The following is a 12,276-nucleotide window of genomic DNA, read 5'->3' on the forward strand; positions in this document are numbered from 1 at the left end:
CTCCCCAGCTTGGCTCGGACTCTGGATGAATGCCTCTTGACAGAAGCGTTGATGTTCAGAGCTTTGCTTAAGTTAGTTCAAACATAGAACTTCATCTCTCGAATGCCTGAGTCTGTGTCTTGTGAGACTCAATTTGGATGGACAGAACTGTGGAAGTACAAACCCCACAATATTGATGACCTCGATGAAGTTCCACCCAAAAAGGATAAAACGGCAGCAATGCTATAAACCAACTATTTTCACTTACTCTTTCCTCGAAAAAATTCCGAATCAGATGAAAACTCATAACAACAGAGGACTTTCAACTCAACAGTTCATTTACAAATGCCACATTGTGCAAGTATACACCACCATGTCAACTTTATATATGTTCTTATAACTATAATAGAAAAGCAGAACTATCCACATTTGAATTCTATGAAGCAAAACCGGGTGGCATGCTCACTATGACCAAACCGGGTGGGAATGAAGTGGAAAGGAATCTTCATATGAAATGATCTGGCTGTCCTGCAAAGAAAGTTCCATTCCATTTCCTTTCCATTCGATAATGCTGCTCTTACTGGTGCGGAAGCAGAAGCCTGAAGCTGAAATCATAAGGAACAACTCGAACAAGCTTCGAGAGCGGCTCCTCGCCCTTCCTCTCTAGGCATCTGACTGTCTCGTCTCGAAGGTCGTCTGGCAGCTGAAGGCAGATCCAGTCGAGCAGTGACTCCATGTCCTTCGCAAAATCGAGGAGGTACCAGTCCAACAGCTTCGGGATTATCAACTTGTTTGCCTTTGATATTCCAACTGCTGCCTGGAGATAGTCCTTCTTTGCTGCATCGAGCTCGTCCTCGACTTGAGATGCAGTGTATAACCGCACCTTGATATGCAAAAGAAAATGCACAAATTACATTCATGGACTAAAAAGTTCAATGCTTTTGAAGTAGGGTCTAGAAAGTTATAGGTTATGATTGAGTGACGTGATGTGTATTAACAAATACTGAAAGATATTGAACTGAAACTTACTGCAGGGGAAGACCAGCTTCCACAGGAGAGAGCAAATGTGACAAGCGGCTCAGACCACTCCAACCCAAATGTACTCCGTGCCTTCATCTCGTCATTCTTTGAAGCTTTTGGGCATGTCTGTTATGGAAGAGTGGAACTAACACTTCATAATGCTACTGAGGAATGCCAAGGCATGCAGGACGTATGTGAAGGTTTGAAAGATAAATACACATAAAACTCACAAATTTTAAGTGGTACGGCAATCTCAATATAAAATGCTCAATTGTGATAGCGTTCAGCAAGAGGCCTCCCACATCAATCGTCGCCTGTCCCAATTATTATTAGTAAATAAAAGTTCATATGAAACTTTTTGCTAATACAGACAACATGAGGAGTCCAAGTTACCTTTTGCATCAATGCCACGACTGTCTCGGGTGTGTCGGGTATCCCATGCTCTAAGAATGCCTGAAACACAGTATCTTATTCATGCGTCCATGGTGTAAACTTGTGTTGTGACAAACGGCGTAAAAGGAAAATGTCTCAGTTCTTTCGTGATGAATATTCATGTGAAAAGGACTCACATTCATCATGCAAGAGTTGTAGGTGTTAATCCAAAATGCAAGCTTTTGCTGATGGCTAAGCCCGTCTAAGCGAACAGAGGCAAGCTTCCCGAGCAAGAACCTGAGAATAATTTACCGATCAATGAGCTTGAGCGAAAGTAGCAATTACTGGTTAAATAAAAGAAGGAAAAATGAATGAACTGACTTTAGTCTATGGAGTAGGAACAACGCGTTTGTTTTTCTGTTAAGATCGATTGAGCTGGCTTCAACCGCTAGCAATCGCTTGTAAGGACCAATATCTCTCTGTCGCAATTCAGGACAAGTGTCGTAACAATCCCATGAAGCAAATTCTCCTGGTGAGTTCTCGGGCCCATGAGCTTTGCCCTTTGATGTGCTCATTCTGGCAAATATGTTTGACAGACAGCGGACCGTTTCCTCTGAGATCTTGTTTGGTGTGATGCTATCTCCTTGCAATGACCAGTCCTCTGAAGAGTTCAATGAGCTCTCATGCGCTTTTTCATGCTCAATGAATCTGCTCTCTAGCTGCAAAATGAAAACCCGATATTACTATGATCCATCGAGCATCAAGAGACTGATTATAAATAAAAGCAGATGACTGGGTGGACTATCTATTATTATCAAGCATGTTCAGCAATTTTCTCACTGCAGTGGTGACGATTGCAGACTTAAGTAGGAACAGCACTGAAGAGAAACAATTATCGAAATAGACAGGAACATCAGGATTTTATATAAGTAGTTGGAACCCGAACAACCTTGAGCAACCAATTGTCCCGAAAGTATGAGTTACTAGGAATATATACCAGTAGTGAACAGTAACAATGATATACCGTCAATTCAATCTCGGAAAATGCTCATAAATAATACCTGCAACCTCACTGAATCAGTAGAACTTTCAGAAGAGGGGTCTTTCTTGATTGGAGTTCTCTTAACTGGTGTAGTAGACTTTGCACCAGTCTTTTCGAGAAACTGCCTATCTTTAGCGGAATTCACAGAGGAGAAATTCTCCTTCCCACGAATGTCTTCCGGGATCGGCGGTTGAGGGGAATTGAGTTTCCTAAGACTGGATTTTCCGTTCATCATCCTGCTTGAAGTGTTTGCTGACCGATCTAATACGGTATCAGAAGATAACAGCTTCCTGCTCGATGTGCTTCTTGTAAGAGAAGACTGAAGCCTCGAAGTTGAAATGGAAGTTAGAGAACTGAACTCGCTCTGGGAGAGAGACTTTGACCGCTCATGTTTGGCCCTTCTGACAGGAAAATCATCCATGGAATCGCTCAAATTCTCCGCGTTTCTTTTGGACGAAATGTATACAGCCTCCTGATATAGACCTTGACGGAAATTCACCACCTTCTCCTCGAGTCGAACAATCTCTTCTTCCAAAACAGCAACTTCAGCCAAGAGTTCTAATGTCTACAAAGTGAAAAGCCACAGGACTCAGCCCCCCCATTATGCAATTCAATCACGAAAAAGCTTACGGTTTGATGAACCGTTTCAATGAATATATGCAAGCCGTTCTTTTGAATTAGAAGCATCACAATGCAATCAACAAACTCAAAGGGCAAGTGCTAACATATGGAGGAAGATAAGGAGGAAGACGGGGAAGAGCTCCGAGAGGCCGAGTCAGAGCTCTCTCCAACGCTCTGTGCACATTCTCTTCATGCCGAAGCTTCCTCTTCAGCTTATCAACCTGCAAAAGAATTTCGAGAAAATGCAACGGACATTACAATTCAACCCAACAAGCAAACAGAAACCCGACATTTGTATTGAAGTGAAACTGCAAAATCACCGTACATCTTGAAGCAAAGCCAACTTCTTTTCCCTGTTCAGTCGCCGGCGGTTGGTCACTGTCTTCTCGGGACCATAGAATTTTGTTCCTGGCTTCTCCATCTTCTCCTTCTGGGCAAAAGTGGGAAACAGAACACAGAGATATGAGTCAAAAGATAGCTGACCCTGACACAGAAGGGACTAAAGATAAGTGGAGGAAACTTTCTTTCCTTGAGACCGGCGAAAGAAACCCAATTCAGATTTGGATCAAAAGCCATTGCTTTTTCAGTGATTTAACGATTAAGCTTGAAAATTCACATAAAGTGGGTAACTTAACGGCTCAAAGAAGCAAAGAATATCAAAATTTCCTGATGAATACAGGAGAATGAGAGCTTACCTCATCGGGAGCTGAAGTTGGTTTAGTGGGTCGAAGGGAAATTCGTGCTCTGGAGCTCATCTCTTCTCCAGTTCCTGGAGGAAGAAAATGGTGGACAACAGAGCAGCCAACTTTGCCAATATCAGCTCCCTACAACAGAAAAAAAAAATGCTTAAATTAGAAATGAAACAGCAGCAGGCTCACAATTAGCAGGAATTTGGTCCGATGCATTATTATATCAGAGTTCAGATAAAGCTGAAACCAACCGCCCCTTTAACGAATACAGAGAGAGGAAGATGGAGAGAGAAGAAAGATGAAATGTTTTGGGTAGCACAGGACGCTTTGAACAGAGCGGGAAAATTGAAAGCGGTGAGAGGAGCAGAGAGAGAGAGGTATGCGCCTGCAGGATGCTGAAGCTGCACTGCATATAATGTTTGTTTTTGCCTGCTTTCTTTTACATGTTCTCGATCTGAGTGAGGAAGCTGGACTGGATGAGTAAAAAAGAAGCCCGGAATCAGAGACGAGACTTTGGTCAGAAGGGAGCTAAACGACGAGGTTTGGAGCTTAGGAGGGACAGAGGAGACCCAGAGAGAGATAGAGTAAAGAGCAAGAAGGAACAGTCTCAGAATTTAATAATTGGGCCAAGAAACGGAGCACGAAGTTTGATGAATCTCTCTCTTCGACAGATTAAAAACTATAAGCCCCTGGGGCTGGAGGAACACAACAATGGCGGGCGGTGAATGATGAATCAATGCAGTGAATTGAATTACAGGTGCAGTCTTCTTTCTCTATCTCTGTCTGTGGCGCTGCAGGGGCTGAGTCTCGTTGATGCTCTGTTTCAGTGTTCTGATACGATCAGCTTCACCACCTCCTTCTCCTCCTCCTCCTGCTTTCTCCACCTTATTTAGTGACTTTACAGAGCGAGAGAGAGAGAGAGAGAGAGAGAGAGAGTGGATGGATGAAGAGGAAATGAATAAAGTTTTGGCCTTTAAGTGGGAAGAGATGGAGGGAGAGACAGAGAGAGAGAGAGAGAGAGAGACAACTTTCTCCCGCTCTCTCTATCATGAGCCAACGTGAGCCCTTCCTTTGCTTTATTCTATCCCCGACTTTTCTTTTTAAAAATTTATTTAAAATATATAATTTACCCCCGACACGGTAAGAAAATTTAACCAGTTAATCTCAAATGGTAATAAAATATGCTTAATGAACATACTCATTTCATCATTGTGATCTTAAATTTGAATTTAATTATTACATCCGGGTGAATAATTCTCATCAATGCGCTCACTCTTAGGAAAAACATAATGATACTTCGCATTAAGTCTGCTAAATCAAATTTAGCACGTGTAACAAGTTGATCTAATCTGTTCGGACGAACTCTTACTTATGTGAAGACGACTAAATTGAAATTATTAAGAAAAACTTATTGAAGTGGAGGATGTACTTACGTAGAAATTTTTTTTTTGTTATGATATATTTTTAATTCTTGAAGAATACAAAACTCTGCCATATGTAGAATAGTATTTTCTTCAAGAAAAAAATATTAGGCAAAAATTGAAAAAAGAGTTCTTAAATTAAATTTGGCGTGGCTTAAACAATTTGTGAATGCATGATAAATATATTCACTAGATACTTTCAACTATTCCAATTGTACCGAAATGGATCTACAAAAGGAGCATTTAAAACTAAAATGTCACATTCTCGACGTAGCTCATTTTATAAATTTTATCTGGAGTTTAGATAAATCGTAATTTTTTTTGAGTTTTTTTTTAGTGAATATGTAAATTAAGAATTTAATGAAATAATGAAGCACCAATATAAGGATACAAATTTAAGTTCAAATGAAGCTGGGGGCAAAAGTATACAATTTGATAACCATCTTAAAATATTGGATTAGGTTTAATCACGACAAATACATGCTTATATAAGCGATGGCAACTCGACACAAGAGTCAAGGAAATTATTCCCCCTTAATCATTTTTAATGTACATATAAAACTTGATAATCTTTTATACCCTACTTAAAGAAGTGGACCTCTTTATTTGTTATTCTTCATACTATATAACGTCCCTCGGACCCCTAATCTAGTCGGTAGCCCTACTATTATTAGATTATGAATTATAAATAAAGTAAGCATAAACTGGTTATCCCATAGTTGTTGATTTGTATAACTAGATTTAGATTTCATTGACAAACGTCCCTTCTTAATTAATTAGCACATCTATTCACAATTTAAAGTATATAAGGAATTGCATTAACTTTTATATATATTCGACGTTTCACTATTAACTTTTAATATTTGACTTTCACTACCTTGAACAACACTATAAGATTATTCATCAAAAACAACATTACAAGATCTTGTCAAAGTTGACGGACTGTTTCCTAACTATCCTTAAAGCTAATTAACATGGTCTGCCCGCACTCATCTCAGTGAAATTTATATGACACATCTTTCGTGATAACTGATTGCCTCTAATCGAGATAAGAGATTAATATATTATCCTTTCTAGTCGATCCAGTTATCGCCATAAAAAAGTTAAGGCAGCCGGTCTCATTAGTAATTGTATGCTCGGCGGATGAAGAAGAGCCCAGAGAAATAACTGCATATGTATAGATATAGCTTTGGTGGATATTTCCGTGAGAAATGAATGGTCGGATTTTTTTTATTTTTTATTTTTGCATGTAAATGATAATCTAGTTTTTAATTTCGTTGCCTAATATAGATGAGGAACCAACTAAAATTGCCTTTACAACTAAGCAAATGCTCGCGTGTCATAATAAATGATGAAAGAAACTAGTTTGCATTATTATGTATATAGTTATATACTTGCTTCATAACTAGGTAAGTGTCTGATTCTGATCTCTCATTCTTAAATTCCACCTACCCTCTTTAATTCTCAAACCCAAAACCCTAATTCTCGAATAACCTCATTAGTATCTTAGATAGGACCCATGAAACGATATCTACAACATTAAAGATATTAGATTTTCTGGTCAGTCTGTATAGTATTAACGTACGTAAAATGTATCCAAATTATATTAATTGGAACCCAAAATTGCACGATCTCATTAAACTTTTAAACTTAAAGCATGTTTTTTTTATTAATAAATTCATATAGAAAAAATAGCAACGGGTCTTAATCTATTTAATTATGAAATTCCAAATATTTGAAGTACTTGTTTTTTTATTATCAACATAATTGAGAACATGAGACGACCACCTCCGTACTCAATAGGCCGCCTAAAATGCTTAATCTTGTGCTACGTGTCGTACGGGATTCGGAGTTTTTAAGTGCGTTATTAAAGTCCCAGGCAATAATCCTCATTTTACTCAACTAAATGACAGAAATTAAATAGCTTGCTTTGCTTTTGTACGTGAAATTAATTAAAGACAAAATCCCAGTTATTATTTCACTGAGTTTACTTCAATTATTGTCCTTTTCTTATACAGGAGATTTAATTATATGTCCCCCAAAAATATTACCCAAGTTCATCGAATCCCTTTATTATAAAGGTCTGAGTTAAAGAACTTTACGCAATATAAATTCTCGTAATTATATGATGATTATATTGATGGGCGAATCATATTTACTATGTCGAATTCAAGATCCATCTCATTTGCTTTATCATTATCATATATATCTTTTGAGAGAACGAATCGTGTGTCATCGTATCAATTGTGATTAAGAGTTTCAATTAGTGACTAAACACGAATTCATAAGGTTGTGAAAAAGGGATATGGTAGGACCAGCCGGGCTAAGCTTTGTGGGTATTATTTTAATTGAAAAGATAGGTTAAAAGAAGGCTTTTAGACATTCCCGATGTAACCTCATTATAATATAAACTGTTATTATTAATGATAATAATATATTTCAAATGTTAGGTGCATTGGGCTAATTATTCATTGCATATTCTATGAGCAAGCACGTGCTATGCAATTCAAAATATTACCACTACCTTTTGTGATTTTGAACCTACCATTCAAAATTGTATAAGCCATGGAGATCTAGCAAGCAATTGGTCGATCCACAGGAAAAAAGACCATTGTTTCAAAAAGCCATTGTACCATATTAAACGTTACAATAAAATCCGCTATGAGGGTGTTGCTCAAACACGTACACAATTTTACTTATGTCTATTGGCGATCTCAGAGTAATTTGTTAACCGCGTATCATGACTCAAAATTTCAGCGGAGTTTCCCCTAAATTTTCTCGATATCTATTATCACATAAAACCTGCTTTCCATAAATTCTCAAATGTATATAACCAATCTAGCAAGCTCTCGTGTATATATATATATATATATATATATATATTAAGAGAGTACTTTTTCTCACCCTCATCACTAAATCGACTAAACAAAAGTTTCATGTCGTAACATATTCAAATACATTTTATACAAAAAGAATACATATCAAATAACTAAAGTTTCTACATAGTCATCCAAACTGATCCTCGATATCAAAAGTGGTTCTTCTGTGTAGCTAAGAGCTTATATGGAAAAATATATGCAGGTTGTGAGCTGCATCTCAGTGAGTACAAAATTTCAGAGTGAAATGAACTATTATTAATTAAAAATATATTTTTAAATGAACAAAGATAATATTAGCATATCCAAGTCCATCATTTAATTCACCAACACCGCATGATATACATTTTATACAAATAATTACCGAAATGATTCTTAAACAATCAATCATTTTTATAACCATATAATAATAGTATAATTAATCATTAATTCAGCACCACTTAACACTCATACACTAACTATATCCAGCTCTAGCAACAACTCGGTTTTCATAGAACAATTTCAGACAATCTCAACAATCATCACATCTCCAACAATTAGACTCAACAAATAATATACAACAAAACCAATCAATATAGTCGTAGGGTTGCATTTCCTCGCAACAAAATTGTGACGGTACCGTGACCCCTTACATCTCAAATAATTTATTCGCATTTCCTCATAAACATATCTCATAAACGGGGGCCGCTTATTAACCTCTGGCGGTAAGAGTTCACCTCAATTTATATTCCGTTGGGTCAAGCAGGCGATCGGGCCCATATTTATATCGCCGAGTCCAGCGGCCGATCGGACCCCCATTTATATTCCGCCTGATTCCAGTGGCTGATCATGCCCTATTTGTATTCCGCTAGGTCCAGCGGTCCTATGGCTATAACAATCAAATAATATCAGTATACACAAGCACAATCACAATCATATTACAATAGTATCATATTATCATCACATATATACAATCAACATGCACAATCACATCACATATTGTAAGTCAAAATGAGACATAAGAAGGCAATATCTCTTAAATCCCTTCACACAACATTGCAAGACCGATTACTTAATCTCTAACTATCATAATATCCTTCTTAATAATTTATATAACTATAATACATCATTTCATGAGGGAATAGAGTACTCACTGACAATTTCCAAAAGAATAGTTCACTGGTTTGACCCTTTAGAACCTAGATATTTGGTCTCATCGATCCCTATCCATTATTATTATAAAAATATCACATAATATGCAAAATAATATGACAATATACATGTCGGTTCTGTCAAACTACTTTTCCACTTTAAATAAAACTGAGAATACTTTAATGAACAAATCGTCCATTAATCTACTAATGAAAACATTAAAAATAAAACTTCATCTACCACCATGATCAAACTTTCACCCAAACAATCGCAATCAATAGAAATTATCAAGTATAAATTCAGCATGAAAACTTGAATCCTTTGTCAGAACCTCAAAAACTCAATCAAATTCATCTAATCAAATTCCTTCAGTGCAAGACACGACTAAATTCACTGTAACAAGAGAAAACCATAACTTCACTAAACTCATTAGACACCCATGCTTAAACTATGGAAAACCCACTTACTTCAACCAACTAACCTAAATCATGTAAGGAAGAAAACAGCTAAATATATAAGCTCAACCCCTTCATCAAAGCTATATAACTATTGTCTCTTTTCATTTCTTCTCCTCTTGCTCAAGAGACATGCAAAATAAAGAAAGAGAAACAAAAGAATCGGGGCAAATGCAAATATAGGAATAATAGAACGAGTTCAAGATAAACTTAACAAAAATGAGTTCCAAGATCCTCAAATCAACTCTGATCTCGATTCAAATGTCCCTTAATTCGATTCTGGAATACCTAAAAATGACATGAAAAGCTGGGGAGAATGACCTCAAAGCATATAGGAACGATGAAAGTGACCGAAACGAGCCTCTATAGGGCTCACTCATGACTGGATAGCATGCAAGATTATTTAAATCGATCTTACGGAGACCCAAATATAAGTAATCAGGCATCCAGAAGCATCTATAATTTATTTTAATCTATGCTCCGAATCGAGATCAACCAAACAAAGGATCAATCAACTAAATAAGCACCAAAAACTCAACCCGAGACTACGCAAATATCATCCTTCCTCTATTAGTCAATTCAGCCACATATTTAGATACAACATAAAATCATCTTAAGTCGGACAAAGGATTGATAGGCAACTCAGCCCACACCTTAATCACTTCCTTTAGTAATCAAAAGGGTGTCAAAACCCTCAAATCATCCCATTCAGTATCATATAATACAGCTCGTGCAAAAAGCATAATTTCTAATTAAACAAACATAAATTGATCGAGAGAACAAGGGATTGATATGGAACTCAACCCGCAACTTAAAATTGAGAATAAACCGTCAAAATCGAGCTAAAACCTCCTAAATTAAATAAAGAAGCATCATACGATTCAGCCTTACTTCAAACCCAACCTCAAATCGTCCAAATCGATTGTCTAATTCGCACCATAATTGTACCAAGAATCATCAAACCAATCCGTTCAGCACTCAAGCGTGATATTCAATCGTTAAAGCCAAGCAAAACATCTTAAAAACAATAGAAACAATATCTCTAACCTGATATGTTCCCATCTCATCTTAGCTTTTCTTTATTCTTTCTTCCTCTTCTGCGAACAAAATCTCGAGTCCCCCTGTCATACCCTTGCTTTGCTCTTCCTATCTCTACTTTGTTTCTGCCCGAGCTAAGCTCTCTCTCTCTCTTCCGTGAACGCTGTCTCGAGCTCACTATCGTTCCCTTCTTCTCTCTCTCTCTGTTTCTTCTTCATTTTCCCCCAACCCAAAACATAGCAAAAAGAAAGAAAGAAGAAAGAAAACCAAATGAAATGAAAAGAATGGCGGTGGAAGAAAAAAGATTGCTCAGGGGAAGAATGGTGGGGCCACGTGGAGCCCATGCCACCATCCTTTTTTTCAGCAACGTGTGTATATATATATATAAGTATATGTATGTATATGTGTATGTATGCATATTTGGAAAAATAAATATTGGGTCACACACTGCGATAATTCCATTTGCTTTGGTGCGCCTAACAAAAAAGGGCCCATGCCTGTGCACAATGGAAGTGTAGTAATTTGACATGAGTGCTTCTAGAGCGGGATGCTAAAATATGTCACATGCTGGGATGCATAACTTTTAAGTCCTTCGAATGTTAAAAATTACATTTTTGTTCTAGATGCTTTGACCATGTCATAAGTTTATCGGGTCGGATCCAAAATTCGTCAAATTTTCAGAATTGATGATGTGTCTCAAAAGCTGAACCGATTTAACTAGGAGGTCCACTCGTTTGAACCGGCCACAAAAAGAGAAGTCGATATGCATATCAGTGAAGAACAAGAAGAAGCTGGGGTGAGGGGCTGAGGGAGGCTGAGGGGTATATGTGAAGGGAATGGAGGCGGTGGCTCTTGTCAATGCCGGCCATCTCCACCCCCTCAAACGAGGTCATTGGCGACCTCGATCAGCGCCCGAGCCACTACCGTCGAATCCCCCATCTCTTTTCCCACGTGAAGAAAGAGGGGGAGATCCGATGGTGGTGGCTCGGGGGTCGACCACCACCGCCCAAATGAGGTCGCCGGTGGCCTCTGGTGGTGCTAGCGACCTCGTTTGAGAAGGTGGCAGCGGTTAGTGCCGGCAACAGTACTATTAAATTTATTTTGCAATATCTTACAGTTATTATACAATACTTATTTACTTATTTTGTAATTATTTTATTATTTGTAAATTAATAACCATTTATATACAATTGGTTTATTTACAATTATTTCTAAAATAATTTGACCATGATTTTTTAATAATTATCTTATTAGTTTGAGTAACTAACAATTTTACCTTAAACTAGTTTTCAAAGTGAAAAAGTTTTATCTTGTAATGAAATTAACATAACATATTAGCTCGACCAAACATTATATCTCACCTGAACTGAATTATAGAAGGGAATGGAATATGCTCTATATAACACTTGGTCTTACAAAAGTTTAGAAATGAGTCAAGCTAATAATCGTCAGAAAGTTTAGAGATTTCGAGTTAATATATACAATAGTTCAAACTTCTATACAAAAAAAAAAATATTTTCCACATACTAGATTCGTTCAAACAATTTCTTATGACCGTTTACTGAATACTCTAGAAAAGAGTATAATTTTCTAGAGAGAAACTATATGTTGAAATTACGTCATTACCGAATC

At 37.2% G+C, this 12,276-nt stretch overlaps 1 protein-coding gene and 1 long non-coding RNA gene across 3 annotated transcripts; both read right to left on the bottom strand.

Moving 5' to 3' along the window:
• Positions 1–249: 249 nt before the first annotated feature.
• LOC116201379 lies at positions 250–4,769 on the bottom strand. Of its 2 annotated transcripts, none has more exons than XM_031532599.1 (11): positions 4,479–4,769; positions 3,730–3,858; positions 3,360–3,461; positions 3,139–3,255; positions 2,433–2,978; positions 1,753–2,090; positions 1,569–1,668; positions 1,393–1,452; positions 1,230–1,313; positions 1,009–1,125; positions 250–862 (listed from the first exon to the last, which is right to left on the bottom strand). In XM_031532599.1, the coding sequence occupies exons 2-11, from the start codon at positions 3,787–3,789 to the stop codon at positions 557–559; spliced, it is 1,830 nt and encodes a 609-aa protein (XP_031388459.1). In that variant the 5' UTR covers positions 3,790–3,858; positions 4,479–4,769; the 3' UTR covers positions 250–556. The 2 variants fall into 2 exon arrangements, with proteins under 2 accessions (XP_031388459.1, XP_031388458.1); XM_031532598.1 differs by having other exon boundaries at positions 3,360–3,464.
• Positions 4,770–8,416: 3,647 nt separating this feature from the next.
• LOC116198571 lies at positions 8,417–10,919 on the bottom strand. Its single transcript, XR_004155345.1, has 2 exons — positions 10,654–10,919; positions 8,417–8,888 (listed from the first exon to the last, which is right to left on the bottom strand). It is a non-coding gene; the product is annotated as an uncharacterized LOC116198571 (long non-coding RNA).
• Positions 10,920–12,276: the final 1,357 nt, after the last annotated feature.

Source organism: Punica granatum, chromosome 3 (assembly GCF_007655135.1).
Source record: "Punica granatum isolate Tunisia-2019 chromosome 3, ASM765513v2, whole genome shotgun sequence".
NCBI classification, from domain to species: domain Eukaryota; kingdom Viridiplantae; phylum Streptophyta; class Magnoliopsida; order Myrtales; family Lythraceae; genus Punica; species Punica granatum.